The sequence below is a fragment of the Armigeres subalbatus genome, chromosome 2, assembly GCF_024139115.2.
Source record: "Armigeres subalbatus isolate Guangzhou_Male chromosome 2, GZ_Asu_2, whole genome shotgun sequence".
Taxonomy (NCBI): Eukaryota; Metazoa; Arthropoda; class Insecta; order Diptera; family Culicidae; genus Armigeres; species Armigeres subalbatus.
In genome coordinates, this window is record NC_085140.1 from 133,352,027 (window position 1) to 133,368,918 (window position 16,892).

At 40.5% G+C, this 16,892-nt stretch overlaps 1 protein-coding gene across 1 annotated transcript; it reads left to right on the forward strand.

The window, feature by feature from the left end:
* The first annotated feature begins 1,901 nt into the window (after nt 1–1,901).
* Nucleotides 1,902–7,210, forward strand: LOC134209253 (uncharacterized). The gene is made up of 2 exons (XM_062685235.1): nt 1,902–2,304; nt 2,349–7,210. The coding sequence occupies exons 1-2, from the start codon at nt 1,902–1,904 to the stop codon at nt 7,208–7,210; spliced, it is 5,265 nt and encodes a 1,754-aa protein (XP_062541219.1).
* Nucleotides 7,211–16,892: the final 9,682 nt, after the last annotated feature.

Sequence of the window (16,892 nt, forward strand, 5' to 3'; positions counted from 1 at the left end):
CTCAATAAAGGTCGTACCAACCACGCGCGCGCTTTATCATAAAACTTAAAGTAATATAAAGTGCAATTATATCTACCACCAAATTCGCTGTTCTCAATAAAGTGTATGCATATAAGTTTGTTCTGCTAATGTAAATCGTATCTAGTTTGCATAACTGAAGGAAGAAAGGACTGTTAAAAAGGATATGTGGGTGATGTATGGTGGATTAGTGTATTAAAAGGAAGGATTAGTGGATTGGTGAATTGGAAGGAATTGAAGTGGACGGGAAAGAAAGGATACGGCAAGGATCTGCATATTCGGATACGCCAACTAACTCGAAGGTCAGTTTTGCTCAACCCAACGAATCAAGCCGGAACATTGTATGGTGCCGTGACCAGGATCTGTGGTTGAGCCAGGAGCCATTGCACAGGAGTCCTTTGTTCGGAATTTGGCGGGTATTGTGCATCAGGATTCGTCATTTTGCTGTCACTCGGAGACCCAAGCCAAATCGCCATTGGAGAGGAAATATTTCACCCGTCGGTACTGCACTCAAGCAATCAGCCACCCAAACTCACTGGAGGCTCAACAGACGATAGTGTCGCAGAATCACTCTTGTAGCAGTAATACCCCACTCACTGGCTGGTGTCAATTAATTGAAATACAAGGCCCTATCCAATAAGGCCACAGGTGAGTGGCATTCCAAAACGATTTGCTCTATTTGTCGGTGCTACTTGGCTCTTTCTGTTTTCTTTTCGCGCATATTGAGTGGACTAGTGCTGTTGCTGCGAGGCAGGATATGATATGCGAGTAAGTTGGATTTATTGGCTAGACGATTCATCGATCAACAACAGTGAACGGGATTCTATGCGACATACAGCGTGCGGAGTTTTTGGATATCGGTTGGCGGAATTTTGAAATAATACAAGGTCTATTGATGACAGACCTCAGGTGAGTGTCTGTCCAATATTTTACATTCGCCATTGAGGTGTTACGTGGTTCTTCCTATTCCTTCTATACACGTTGCTGGATCGATATCGTAAGCGTTTCGCAAGGATTAGCTGATACTGTTAAATTAGATCGGTGGCTACTACGGTTTATACTAGGAGGAAATTCATCGGAAAACGATCTACGGCTTTCACAATCAGGATAATCTCGAAGTGGGTGCTGTTGCCACTACTCGCTGGTGGCTCTTAATTGTGTGGTGTGGAACAAGAAGGAGCAAACTTAAAAATACAAGGCCTATACTCGGTAGGCCACAGGTGAGTGGCCTTCCAAACAAATCATATTGGTGACTGGTGCGCTTATGTATTTATTACTTTTTCGCTGCCTGCTGAGGATCTTATATCGCTAATCGAGGGCTTAAGGATTACCATCCACCGCACTATGGAGCTAAACAGGGGTACCAGAAGCAGTTATTTTATATACAAGGTCTATTTTGGACAGGCCTTAGGTGAGTACCTGTCCAATTGACTCACTTTTGGTTGGAGGTACTTCCTGGTTCCGTTTGGTTATTTATTTCTCTGTGGTTCGGATTTTTTTGAGGACTAAACTAGCACAGCAAGCGAGGCTTAAATGGATAAGACGAGAAACTGCTTTGTTATTAAATACAAGGTCTAACTTGGACAGGCCTCAGGTGAGTTCCTGTCCAATAGAACAATCGTTGGTTGGCGGTACTTCTTGGTTCCGTATGATCTTATTTATTTCTGGGTGCTGCTGAGTTCGAAAAGCTGAATTAGTTCGTGTGCGGTATTATTCTGGGACCGGAAGCTGCAACATTATAATATACAAGGCCTAATTTGGACAGGCCTCAGGTGAGTGGCTGTCCAAATCATCCCACTTTGGTTAGCGGTACTTCCTGGATCCTTGTGGTTTTTCTCTTTCTTGGTGTTTCGGAGATCCGGGTTCCTGAGCTGGTTATCAACATGACTGAACGTTTGATGAAGGAGAAAATTAAGAAACGGGAGCGCATGTTTGTATCACTCAAAAGGCATGAACAATTTCTTGAAAAGTATAATCATGAAAATCAGAGTGGGCAGGTTCAGAGTCGGCTGGACAAATTGGACGAGAAAATGGCTGCGTTTGAACAACTTCAGGAAGAAATTGCTGACATGGACGAAGATGAGCAGAACGAGGAGGAGATCAACAAAGCTTCAACAAAGTTTGAGAATCAGTACTACGAGCTACGAGCAGCGCTATTGATGAAAATCACTCCGCCTGTAGCAACTCCACCTCCGCTGGATACGACGCGGAACATCGCAGGTGGTTTTCATTCAGGAGTTCGATTACCTCAAATCTCATTGCCAGATTTTGACGGTGATTATCGAGGTTGGCTGACCTTCAAATCGACTTACGAATCTCTAATTCACGAGTCTACGGACCTACGTATTCAAAACTTCATTATTTGAAGTCGGCGCTCAAAGGTGAAGCGGCGAAATTGATCGAATCGTTGACGATCACCAGCGGAAACTATGTGATAGCGTGGGAAACAATCACAAAACGTTACTCCAACGAATATCTCCTGAAGAAACGACATTTGCAAGCCCTAATGGAGTACCCAAAAATTGAAAAGGAATCATCGACTGCAATTCACGGTTTGGTGGACGAGTTTGAGCAACGCTTGAAAATTCTCAAACAGCTAGGAGAGAAGACAGACACCTGGGGAGCGATGATCGTGCACTGGATGTGTTCGAAGCTGAATGGCCAATCGCTGCAACTGTGGGAGGATCATGCTGCGTCGCTGGAAGAACCAAGTTTTACGGATTTGGTGAAATTTCTGGAGAAAAGAACGCGTGTATTGGAAGCTGTATCGTCGAATGCATTAGAGCCAAACAGATCAACTCAAAAATCGACAGGAAAGGTCTTCAAACAGATGGTTCATGCTGCTACAGGAAATGAACGAGAACGGATGTCTTCATCGGTGGCTTGCCCATGCTGCGGGGAAAATCACTACATGGCTCGTTGTGCGAAGTTCATTATGCTGGGTCTTAAAGAGAAATTGGAGTTGGTGAATAACAAACGTTTATGTAGCAATTGTTTTCGGACTGGACATTGGGTGCGGGAATGCAAGTCTACTTTCAACTGTCGCACATGTGGAAGGAAACATCATTCGCTGATTCACCCTGGATTTCCTCCAGGTAACAGTAATGCTGGGATCATTGGGATGGCTGGGACATCTACTAGGACAACCGAGCATCAAGGAACAACAACAAACGTCGTAATTAACGAACAACCATCGGAGAATTGCGAGGTGGCGCAAGATGAGCCAGTTGGGACGTATAATGTAGGAAGATCAGGAGCAACTTCTACTGTCTTCTTGTCAACTGTAGTACTGGTGATTCGGGATCAAAGCGGAAACAAGCAATTAGCTAGGGCCTTACTCGACAATGGGTCACAAGCGAATTTAATGAGCGAGCGAATGTGTCAAATTTTGAAGCTGAAGCGACGTTCAGTGAATGTTCCAGTTTACGGAATTGATGAGTCTGAAACAAGGGCGAAACATGCAGTTAGCACCATCATCAGTTCTAGAGTGGCAGAATTTTCGGTGGGTGTGGATTTCTTAATACTACAACGGGTCACTTCTAATCTGCCTGCTGCAACTGTATCAACATCACAATGGAAGATTCCAGAGCATTTACCCTTGGCTGATCCAAATTTCAACGATGCAAGTCGGATCGATCTATTGATCGGTGCGGAACATTTTTATCAATTTTTCTATGAACGTGAAATGAAGCGAGTCTCTCTGGGTCCAGGACTTCCCAATTTGGTACAGACAGTCTTTGGTTGGGTAGTTTCAGGAAGGTATTCAGCACGAGGTAATCAACCGATCAACTGTTGTCTAGCAACATCGCCGGATAATTTAGAAATCGCACTGGAAAGATTTTGGAAAGTGGAGAGTACGGAAGATCAACCCTTGTGGTCCAAACAGGAACAAGATTGCGAGACACATTTCTTGGAAACTCATAGCCGTTTGGAGGACGGTAGATACGTTGTTCGTTTACCAAAGCACGTCAATTTCAACCGAATGATTGGGGAATCGAGGAAAATGGCGTTGGAGCGATTTCTGAAAATGGAAAAACGATTGGAACGAGATGCGGAAATGAAAATTCAATATCATGCCTTCATGCAGGAGTATGCTAACCTTGGGCACATGAAGAAGGTAACAAATGAAGACACACTGAGGGAGAATGCAAGTTCTGGAGCGCAGAAGGTGCTATACCTGCCTCACCATGCGGTGTTGAAGGCATCAAGCAGCACGACCAAAGTGCGCGTTGTGTTCGACGGATCAGCGCGCACAAACAGCGGATACTCTTTGAACGATGCTTTATTGAAAGGACCGATAATCCAGGACGAGCTTTTGAGTCTTCTACTGCGTTTCCGTAAGCATGAAATCGCATTGGTAGGAGACGTGGAAAAAATGTACAGGCAAGTTCGCGTACATCAGGATGATACAAGCCTTCAACGAATCCTTTGGAGATTTTCGGCCGATGAACCTATTTGCGAATACGAATTGCTTACAGTCACCTACGGATTAACACCATCATCATTTCTTTCCATTCGAGCGTTGCATCAGTTAGCAGTAGACGAGGGGGCTGAATTTCCTGTTGCTAGTGCGGCTTTGATCCATGATTTTTATGTAGACGACTACATCGGCGGGGCATCCAGTGTTGCCAATGCAACTCAATTGCGGGAAGATTTGACGAAATTGATGTCCAAAGGCGGTTTTGTACTGAGGAAATGGTGCTCGAATTGTCCGGAGGTACTGAAGGACGTCCCTGCAGATCAGCTAGGAACGCATCTGTCGATTACATTCGATTTGAATCCAGATGAGGAGGTGAAAACATTAGGAATAACATGGGAGCCAAGATCTGATCAATTGAGATTCAACATGGAGGTTGCAGTCGACAGCGTAGCGTGGACAAGGAGACGAATTCTTTCGTGCATTGCGAAGCTATTTGATCCTCTAGGATTAATATCGCCAATAGTCGTTTATGCGAAGATAATTATGCAGCAGCTTGCTTTATTGCAAACTAGTTGGGATTCTCCTGTTCCAATGGAATTAGAGAAAAGGTGGACGGCTTTCTACAACGAATTAAACAATTTGTCGAAACTACGAGTTCAGCGGTTTGCCTTCATATCTTATTGGAACGATGTTCAGATCCACTGTTTTGCAGATGCATCAGAATCAGCTTATGGAGCCTGTTTGTACGTTCGTACAATGGATGCCACTGGAAATATACATATCGAAATGCTGTCTTCGAAATCCCGTGTAGCTCCATTAAAAAGGCTTACTCTACCACGTTTGGAGTTGTGTGCTGCTAAGGAGGCAGCTACTCTATACTCTAAGGTCATTAAGGCAATCGACCTGGGCCAAGTTCGCTCCACATTTTGGTCTGACTCAACAATTGTGCTTCACTGGCTTCAAGCTCCTCCAAATACTTGGAAGACCTTTGTTGCCAATCGAGTCTCGACCATTCAAACTATAACACAAGGTCATCGTTGGCGACACATAGCTGGAAAGGAAAACCCTGCTGACTTGGTATCCCGAGGATTGACCGTCAACGATTTTCTTCAGAACCTGTTGTGGAAAAATGGACCATCTTGGCTACGAAACCCAGAGGATTCCTGGCCATCTCAAACTCTGGAGATCAGTTGCACGGATGTCGATATGGAGACTAGAAAGTTAGTAACACACATTACAACTACGTCAACGGAACTCAACGAAATCTTCACGATCCGGTCAAAATTGGAGGCACTTCTACGTATTGTCGCTTACTGCATTCGATTTGGTCGCAATTGCCGTGCTCCTGATCAAAGAAATCGCTCTCCGTGTTTGACTGTAGAAGAGATTTCTGCTGCTAAATTAGCCTTGGTCAAACTAGCCCAAGCTGAGAGTTTTGAAATCGAGCTTGAACATTTGGAGAAACATCGGAATGTCAATCGCAAGTCTTCACTTAGGCGTCTCTCACCTTTTCTCGACAAAGCCAGGGTGATTAGAGTTGGAGGACGTTTACGTCATGCAAATCAGGAATATAGCATGAAGCATCCTGCAGTTCTTCCAAGCATGCATCCCTTAACAAAGTTGCTCGTCGACTATTATCATCGGCAAACAATTCATGGAGGACGCCAGTTAACACTCTCCACAATGAGGCAAGAATTCTGGCCTATTCATGGAAAACGCGTAGTCGACTGCGTTCTACGAAAGTGCTACCGCTGCTTCCGCATAAACCCCACACCGGTACAACAACCAACAGGCCAGCTTCCGGGCACGCGAGTCCGTCCAAGCAGGCCTTTCTCCATTACAGGAGTGGACTATTGCGGTCCATTTTATTTGAAACCACCGCACCGTCGTGCAGCAGCGCCTAAATCATACATTTCGGTGTTCATATGCTTTTCAACCAAAGCCATACATTTGGAGATCGTGAGCGATTTGTCCACAGCCGGCTTTCTTTCAGCCCTTCGTCGATTCTCAGGACACCATGGCATTCCAACTGAAATTCATTCAGATAACGCCAAAAATTTCGCCGGTGCCAAGAACGAATTGCACGATTTGTATCATACCCTGAATGATAAGTCCAGTCAAGAACGTATCGGCAACGAACTGTCCCTGCAAGGCATCACGTGGAAATTTATACCCCCTAGAGCACCGAATTTCGGGGGTCTTTGGGAGGCAGCCGTCCGTTCTGTGAAAACCGCTCTTAAGAAGGAAATTGGAACCCGTCAGCTTAATTATGAAGATTTCTCCACGCTACTTGTCCAAATAGCCGCAGCACTAAACTCGAGACCATTAGCCCCACTTTCTGATGATCCAACAGATCTAAACGCGCTCACACCAGCGCATTTCTTAATTGGCACACCGATGAATGCTATACCCGAGCGCAATCTAATCACTACCCCAGCCAACCGCTTAGACCACCATCAACAACAGCAGCAAATGTTCCAAAAATATTGGGATCGTTGGAGCAGAGATTATTTGACCGAGCTACAAACGTCCAGCAAATATATACAACCCAGCCCAATACGCATCGGCACTTTAGTAGTATTACGTGAAGACAACATGCCACCGTTGTGTTGGCCTTTAGCAAGAATCACTGATGTCCATCCCAGCGCAGAAGGAGTCGTTCGTGTAGTGACCGTCAAGACTGCTAGTGGAGTATACAAGCGGCCCGTTTGCAGAATATGTCCACTACCATCAGAGACCGTCATCGAAGAGGGATCCTCAAATAGTTTATAAGCACAATTATATGTTAGCTGTAAGTTCATGTGTATTTATAATAGGTAACATTGATAGCTTTGTGAAATAGGCGTTGAAACTAGTTCAAAGGGGCCGGTATGTTTCTCCCTGATATATGAAGCTTAAAAAACTAAATTTATCTTCTAAACTTTAAACACTTAATCCATACAAAACTGTTATACACAACACTAAAACAAAATAGACACCCCTAAACGTTGTACTGCACATACATTGATAACACATAGTGATAACACGAAGTTGACCGAATCACGATTATATATATACCTAGCAATAGACAGGAGAACAAAATTATAAACCTACCGGCCAGTCAGTAGCCACTCGATAGCCCTCAATAAAGGTCGTACCAACCACGCGCGCGCGTTATCATAAAACTTAAAGTAATATAAAGTGCAATTATATCTACCACCAAATTCGCTGTTCTCAATAAAGTGTATGCATATAAGTTTGTTCTGCTAATGTAAATCGTATCTAGTTTGCATAACTGAAGGAAGAAAGGACTGTTAAAAAGGATATGTGGGTGATGTATGGTGGATTAGTGTATTAAAAGGAAGGATTAGTGGATTGGTGAATTGGAAGGAATTGAAGTGGACGGGAAAGAAAGGATACGGCAAGGATCTGCATATTCGGATACGCCAACTAACTCGAAGGTCAGTTTTGCTCAACCCAACGAATCAAGCCGGAACACCTACTACAGTCGACTCTCTACATCTCGATGTTCTATATCTCGATATCTGTCCCTATGTCGATGGTTTCCTCAGTCCCTTCAATCTACATACATTTTAACTTTCTACATCTCGATAACCTCCCTATCTCGATATCTCTCTATCTCGATGTGTTCTGATAATACTTTGTTCAGGATTCACTCTCCCTATGTCGATTTATTTAAATATGTAGGTCACTAGACCATCTTTGGACAATAACAAACCCATCAAAAATAGGAAATAACATTTGTTTTGTTGTTGTTTTTCGTAGCAACGAGCTTTTTTGGGTTTAGTACACATTTCAATTTTCCTTCCATACCTCGATCTCTCCCTATCTCGGTGGTCCCTTCAATATCGAGATGTGGTGAGGCGACTGTATTCCATCTAGGATTCCAAATCGGATAAATTAATTCAGTTCCTAACTAAAAGCTTATCCTCAACGCTTTGACTGTCAATAGTCTCCACAATATGAACTCTGAAGGTTTTAACTTTGTTCAATCCTACATCTGTTTATATTAGAACTCAATCCTAATTGCCCCGAAACCGCTTTCAACACATAACTGCCCCGAGCACAGCCACTACATGCGACCCACAGGACCCCAATCGAGGACGGCCTACACTATACCGTTGTGAGCTTACACCCTCTCCTGGGCTGTGCGACGCTGAAAACATGCTCCTAACGTTTGATGCCTAAAAAATAAAAATAATTAAACTAATTACACTTTTGATCGAACCCGGCTGACATTCGCGTTAAACAATGTGTTCCATGAGTGCTGATCACTCGCCCATAACGCCCCGAATCGGCGAATAAAATGCAGTTTAACGCAGAGTTTAAACACCGACGAACCGACGTGTCACTGGCGCTCTCTGATTGTCTCACACTTTTTAACGGTCATTCGCTTTTGCGGGCGATCGCTCCTGTCAAATGAGCTAAGACACAACTCCGCTGCAATGTTAATACACGTAGGTTGCTGGCTGAGCTATGAAAACTTCGCGAGCCATTATGGGGGTGGCGGTAGTGTTCGATGATTTTTCATCATGGCGTCGTGGGCAGCAAATTTGAATTATTTTCTATGAAGTGACACGTCGGTTCGTCGGTGGTTTAAACCCTCTCTTGCGCTAAGTAATGCTGAAAACCTAACTTCTAGGAATTTGATTCGTAGAAACAAATTATACTGAAATTGGTGCGTGGCAAAATAAGTTATACTATTAGCTAATTTAGTTAAACCCTGACTACCCCACATTATCCAGTTTTCCGCGAGCGGTAATGGCCGCCAGCTTGCCTGCGGGTCAGTCTCTGATTTGACGTTTCTGGAGGTCAACTGCACCCACCGCTCCGAGCATTTTGACCAATGTTGCATATAAGAAGGTGCTGATTCAGTGAATTCAAGCCTTCTTATATATCACATTGATCAAAATGCTCGAATGGTGGGTGCAGTTGACCTCCAGAAATGTCAAATCAGAGACTAACCCGCAGGCAAGCTGGCGGCCATTACCGCTCGCGGAAAACTGGATACTGGCCCGTTTGGAGTCATCCGGTGGCACTTGGTCTTAGCATTCGTTTTCTTTTTAAATTCTATAACAATTGACCACGCTTACCCCCATATTAGTAATATGTAGAACGAATGCTTGACTATTACTATACTAAGTATATTTTCCCGTAACACGGTAGATCACTTTGACGTAGTGTGTTGCGGTGTAAGATCTACCAAACAGAGCCCTAGCTTGATCCATTTTCTAGCTAGGGCAATGAGTTGTGGTAATTAAGGATTCATCGTATTTAGTCCCCGCTACCAACAGCAGTCTCAGAAATAAAACATAATTAATGTTACCTTGCAGACAGTGGAAAGACTCGAATTCCTCTCGTTTGAGGCTAAACTGTATGCAGCGGAAACAACTTTTCAAGCAATTAGTTAAAAACCTCGGTACCCGTCCCTAGGCTGAACTGACTGCTGGAAAAATCGAGTTAGGGGTTTAAATACGTACTAACTCTTCTTGAACTGGTGAACAATGGTAGTGAGAGGAACACACGGAAGTTCTTATTACTGAACAAATTCTCTTGCTTGAAATGGTCTTGTAGACAGAGCTAAATCCCGGGTTTGTAGCTTTACTGGTGATATTCTAGAAGCAAGACAAGGATGTGGCTAGGGCTCCGATGCATGGCCAAAAACAGTATTACTGTTCTGTTTTCTCAAGACAGGATTGATTTCCTATTGATAAGGGGCGCCTTCAATGGGATTGCTCTCTGTGAAGGGTCTAAATAGCGGGACCTTGTCATGGTGCACTTGAGAAAACAAAACAACAACTGTATCGAAACCGATACTGCATTGCTTATCAATAGTAATGGAGTAATTCGACATGCACTTAAACACTAAGGATACGGGTAACGCTACAATAGATCTAATAACTGGTCGCAGTGGAACACCCGAACAGGAAAAAAAAAAAAGTATATTAAAAGACCGGAAGTAGAATTTGGGCCAGCCACCACCATCATTTCTTCGCAACTAATTATCAGCACTTACTAGGTTTTCAATACTATCTAAATAGTATTAGAATTAAATACTGCGAACTGGTTGATAACAATTTACCAAATTCGCTTCTAGGCTTCGCTTAGCTTTCAAATTGCACGTTAAAGTATGTCTGCATTGAACTAAACACTCTGTCCAAATGGCGCAATAATCCGATACAGGATTCTATTGTACCCCTATAGGTATGTATAGAATTTCCAATCATTGTTTGGATTAATGAAAACCTACTCGGGTGATTTCCAGGTAGGTACAAAAGACCCCCACTTAAAATTTAGATAATACATTCGATTACTCAGTGCAAACCATATTGCTAGAGCCCCATCGGATGAACATAACATCGGTTGCCGTCGTTTGGTAGAGTAGAAGGAGTGAACAACTTATATGAGTGGAGCTCAATACATCTTCGCGAAATTACACCGTCAGCGTTACCCTAGTATCCGATAGGTGGCAGCACAAGTTTGCCGAAAGCTCATGTTGTATATTTTTGAACGGACATGTGAGCAAATATAGGGTAGTAAAATTAATCGTTACAACATAACGCTTTTGTTGGTACGGTATTCAGGAAGATACGTTATAGCCTATACAAATTTTAGAACTCTTTCATACAGAAATCATTACGAGAAGTTACGGGATGGGGGTTGATAGTAGTCAATTTTGACGTTATGCCTTTTGTGAATGAAGCCAAAGCCTATTGAACAAAGACCAGTAGTAGTGCCAATCTGGAGATAGTTATTAGTACAATGGATGACTGCTTTTATAGTATGTATTTGTATTGGATTTCGGATGAATGAAATAAAAACTAGAATATACTTCTTTAAAGGTTATAAGCTTTCTATATGTAGTTTTTATTTGATTGTGTTGTAATTATAGGAAGGCATACATATAAAATGAGAAATCTAAACTATTTCTTGTGTACAATTGCTATAACGAAAACATTTGCGCTTCTGGTGTGGAATTAAAATTCAAAGAAAAGTCGTCACCAAATGTGTTTGTTCTAGCATTGTTACTAGCAGATATACTCAAAAATCAACTGGGGTCATATTTCTGATTCGTGGAGTTTTAAACTTAGGCTATTAATTATTTATGCATCGCACAGCGTAAAGAATATTGGTGTAACCGGTCAACGTATTATAAACTCTTTCTCTTTTCTTTGCCTCGCTTCATACCGTCTATCTATTTGACTCATCTAAAAACAATGTTTAGGTAAAAGTATGACATTTACCCACATGCCCTTATAAAAACTTTCTTTCTCTGCACCTGTGGAACCTTTCCAATCCATTTGCACTATGTTGTATAGCTAAATAAAACTGTTTTGAACAGCATTGCTTTACTCTTATCTCTTTCAAACTGACTCTTTCTGAACATACTGTTCGTCTTTTGACTGGCATTCATCACTTTCTTCTACAAATATCTCATTTCCAAATTTAGGTAACACTTGCACGTTCCTGCTTCTTCGCCACCTATGCTATGTGTGTATGAATGTGTCTGTTTATGTGATTATGTTGGTTTGCTTGTGTTGTGTGTATGCATCGTGTCCTTGAATGTGTTCTGTGCAGATTACCTTTCGTGAAGGTCTTCCCCCAAATCGTTACTTATTGTATAAATTTTCACTAAAAAATGCTGTTTGGGATTTTTGCTCAACGAAATGTGCCGAAAAATCTTAGATCTCTTTCAGAAGCAATGATAAAATCGTAAAACAAGAATAGAGGAGATTTTTAGCAATAGATTTTAAAATTGGACCAGATTTTGGAATGCTGAAGCTACAGAAAAAAATAAGTTCTAAGAATCTTCGACCTAAATCCATACGCTGATGAGAAAGATCCCAATTTGTATTAACCCTTCTGTATTTTTGAGAATCTGCTTTCAATCCTTCACCAGGGGTCAGGATATTTCACTGTATGTAAAAGGAATAAGGCATTTCATGAGACAGATCGAATCAGCTGTTTTTCTCGTCTGTATTTAGTCTGACTATAATTATTATTAGTGGTTGCTCGATTGTTTGGTGAGTTCGAGCTGAAAATTTCGATAGGTCCTATCTTTAATTCTACCGTACATGTTTTACTTTCGGTTACCAGGGCTTTAAAACAAAAAAAAAACATACGATTTTTAAAACGTGTAGTAAGATTACCTATTCATACAATTGCATTCAAAGGGTCTGTCTCATATAGAGAATTGAACTGAAATTTAACTTAAAAGTGACATTTTAATAATTATCGAATAACCCTGCTCGCAGAGCAAGATTACTTTTGATAGATATTGAATTATTTTAGGGGGAAAGACGGCTTTGGCAGGTTTTGTTCTATTTTATGAAATTTGGCCACAATATTCTTTGATATGCAAAAAAATGCTTAGGCCAAATTTGAGCCTAGTCAGTCATAAAAAAACCCCTGCCAATAATAGAACAAAACCTGCCAAAGCCGTCATTCCCCCTACATCGATGTCAGGTCAAGGATGAGGAATATTATTTTTTTAAATTGAATTTGCCTAATTTTTTTAAATTCGGACCTAACGGAATGTTCATGCAGAATCATACCACAACAAAACATTAGAAGTAAATACTCGGGCTACCGCGAAACGTCTCATAAATACCTTGTTATTTTTCTTCGTGTTCATTCTGATGTAATTTTGCCAAAATGGGTAAACATATAGCTTTTGATTGCCACTACTGATGGAGCCTTATTATTGTTGGACTTTTCGTTATAACATCTTGTCTGTGATTAATGTTTAAGCATTTTAGTCTCTACCAGCATCCGATAGTGACAAAATATGATTGTAATCATAATCAATTGTTGAGAGTCCTAAGTCTTATACGTATATGTTTTCTTCTTATCATTTTAGTGGTTGGGTGATCCCGATCGGAGATAGCCTTCTTCACTGAATGTTTCTCATAGAAATAAAACGAATTTCTCGATTCGATTGATCACCCCACAGCACGATTTCTACTCACTAGGTGTTAGTAAAAAAAAGTAAACCTAAACCTGAATTTGAAGATCAAATAAAACCTATTCTTCGCATTGTTCGAGGAAAAAAAACATATGTAAGAGTCATATCGACCATCAATGATTTTGTTGTCTTACCATGCACGGTGTTGTAAAAGTTTTACTTGACGGAAAGCTTACAATCTAACAGCTCGGTTAGAAATCACATATGGAAGACTTTTAGTATGGATTCGTGTAGATACGACTGCCCCCAATAAATGATATAGCACCGTGCAGGTATTATTTGTCAGTTCCTTAGCAACAATGAATAGTATTATAGCGAAATCTCTACCTCTCAGTCGAATATCTTACGAATAACGAGACGAATCACCAAGCCAGTTATGTTGTGCCAATAGTGGTATCAAACGAGAGTTAAAAAGTTTTCAAGAATGAGCCCATGCGAATGTTGTCTTTCAAAACGCTGTGTCGGAAAAAGGCTCGCAACGGTTCCGTCTGTAATAAATGCATTTTTGTTGAATATTTTATATGTAAAAATTTAAATAACAAGTTGTAAGGTTAGGCAAAACATTAATATTTTGGTGAATTGAAAAAAAAAGTCCATTTGTTTTTGGAAATATCAAATGTGTTAACAGCAGCCATTATCAGGGAGACCTCAAGCTTTGTAAATCCAAGTTGTTTTAAAATTGATTTATTGGTTTTGTTCTGTTGTTTTTAAACTATTTTCTTTAATTTCACATTAGCAATATTACGTTGGATATGATGTTCCGAGAAAGGCGATTATTTGTTTATATTTGCTGCTTTTAAAATGTAGAGCCTGTCTTGGTGATTCGATCTATGCTAATTGCTGTGCCTTGCCATATCAATATGTAAAACTATACTGCTATTGGAGCGAATACGGTGAACAAGATCATTCCTTCTCCGTTTTAATATTCCTACGAATTCTCGTATTGAGTGTTACTTGGTTTTTCATTCTTTTGAAGACTAGCACAAATAGGAGCAAATAGGTTCATGATCATTTTTTATATTCACTGAGAAAATGGCAAACATTTCATTTTTCCTTGTTTGAAAAAAAGAATTACAAAATCAAGCTATACACACAAGTAGGGCAAAACGGAGATATTCGTTTTTATTGAGTGTGTGATGGTGAGATCTTAAATGCACATACGTCGTAGTAAATTCTCACGGAGATCGTAACCCTAAAGGCGATTATTGGCTCGTTGACTATGACAAACAGAGTAATAATTGGAATACAAAAGCTAACTAATGTCTAATAGTTTCATGCTGTCCGCTGTTTTCCTTTTCTGAGATTAGACTTTCCATTGTGTTGTTACGTTCGCAACTATGCAATTTTCTTCTCTATGTTCGATGAATTAGGAACTGTAGCCCGAACTTTGATATTTCATTACGAGTTAGTAATGCATGTGATTAATATAAGTTTTAGATAAGGGCGAAACCAACATGACGCTACTGCATTTTTTGTTTGGTGTCGCTTTGCATGATTTTTCGTTACGACAAATCACAAATCATATCTCTAAATTCATCATGGCAAAACAAATACTAGATTAGATTCGGGGCGCTATGTGCTTTGCTTGGGTTCTGTTGTTGCTACAGTGTCTAATTGTATGCGCTTATGTGCTAGAAGTGATCATACATTTTTATACTTTTCCATATTTTGCTTTTGTTTAATGGATTTTGTTACACTGGTTATGTGTCGTCTGTCGCAATTCTTGTTTTTAAACTTTACTTTTGAAATGTAATTCTTGTATTCTAATACTTCTAGTGCTATATTACTACATAATATACAACTACAATGTTGATCATTCGCTGAATTATTTATGTCAAAAAGAAATGTTATTCAAGAGGAGAACAATAATTTGTCAGAAATTAACTTTGTTGGCCCCAAGACGTAAAATATTGATATTTTCGTGCTTCTTAATGTCAAAAATTCATCAAAAAATTAGATCAATCATGACAGAAGCCCAAAATCGCTGCCACAATAGCCGTCCTAGGCATAGCCCTCACCTCGTGTTTTTGACGGTGGTCAACGCATCTCTAAAATTCATCTTTTCCGTGTCAGCTACAACGAAGCAAAGTGAATAATTTGTGCTTTTCCTGCGTCTAAAGGTGGAGCCGTTTTAATTTTGAATGAAGTGAGAATTTTTGATAGTTACATAGTCGTCTCATATGAAAATAATCTAAATTGACAATTCTCGAGTCATTCGAGACGCAGAATAAGCACAACTGATTTTTGCAGTTATATCGCTTATCGCTTGCCTTCCGAGCTGTGTGTCCCTGAAATCATGAAGTTTTCAAATTGGATTCTAACGCCGCCAATAATGGCACGTCATAATTTGTTTGAGGATTACCTTCTCAGTTCTCATATTGATCTTCGTCGTCAGTGGATCCAAATGCCGATAGAAAAGCAATAAAAATCGAAAAGTTAAAGTGTCTGCACGAGTTTTTTTTGTGTGTATGTGTGTGTGTATCTTCAATCTAACCCCCACTGTCCGGCAGTGGTATTATGGAAGAAAGCTGTCTGTAATAAAGTCAGCTTTAGCCCGGGAGTTAGAAGGTGTTAGCTCTATTGCAGCTCCAGCGACCCATTTCAGACTGCCTGGTAACTCACGTCCAGTCCGAGGTCACTTTCACTTGCAATAAGCCCCGCCTGTTAATGCTACCATTATCAATTGGATAATGGAGCCATAAACAAACTTCCGGATTTTTAAATCCAGCTCGTAGGGGCAGTAGGGGCAATATGAACATACGGGGCAATATGAGCCACCCTCATTTTGAGCTTATTGACAAGTTTTATCATGTAAAAGTTATATGATCTTTAAGAGGATGCTCCACATATGCATCAACGTGAAAACCGCATTAAAAATCAATTCAAACATGAAAATATACTTGAAAATGTAAATTTTCACTGCATAGGCAAAATTATTATAAGATTTCAAGTTTATAAATAAGGTTTTGACCCAAAACTAATTAAAATACAGGTCAAAAATACACCACAATCAAAAGATATATTAAAATTGAATATTGTGCACACATGTTTAAATTGATACAAATCTGAATTTATCATAAAACTTTTTTTTCCCAAAACCAGTCTCTATGGGGCAATATGGGCATACCTGCATAGAACAAGATATCTGGCCTTAAAATGCGAACAAGTTCAAATTTCAGTATTCAAATACAAGAATATTATCATATATGTAAGATTCATTACGGAAAAATTACAACAGAGCATTACTGCGATAGAAACAGAACAAAAGGCCATTGACCAATTGAAATGTGGCTGTTCAAACGGTGAAGAGTGGCAAATCAGTTCAGTCCGCTGTTGTGCAGTTTTATCATTTTATTTGGTATGGAATACTCACAACTGTTGTAGGAGTATCATATTCTTCCATATTACGATACTTCTTTCGCCTAAATAAAGGTTTTGGAAGGGTGGCCCGTACTGCCCCAAATGGTGGCTCATATTGCCCCGTATAGT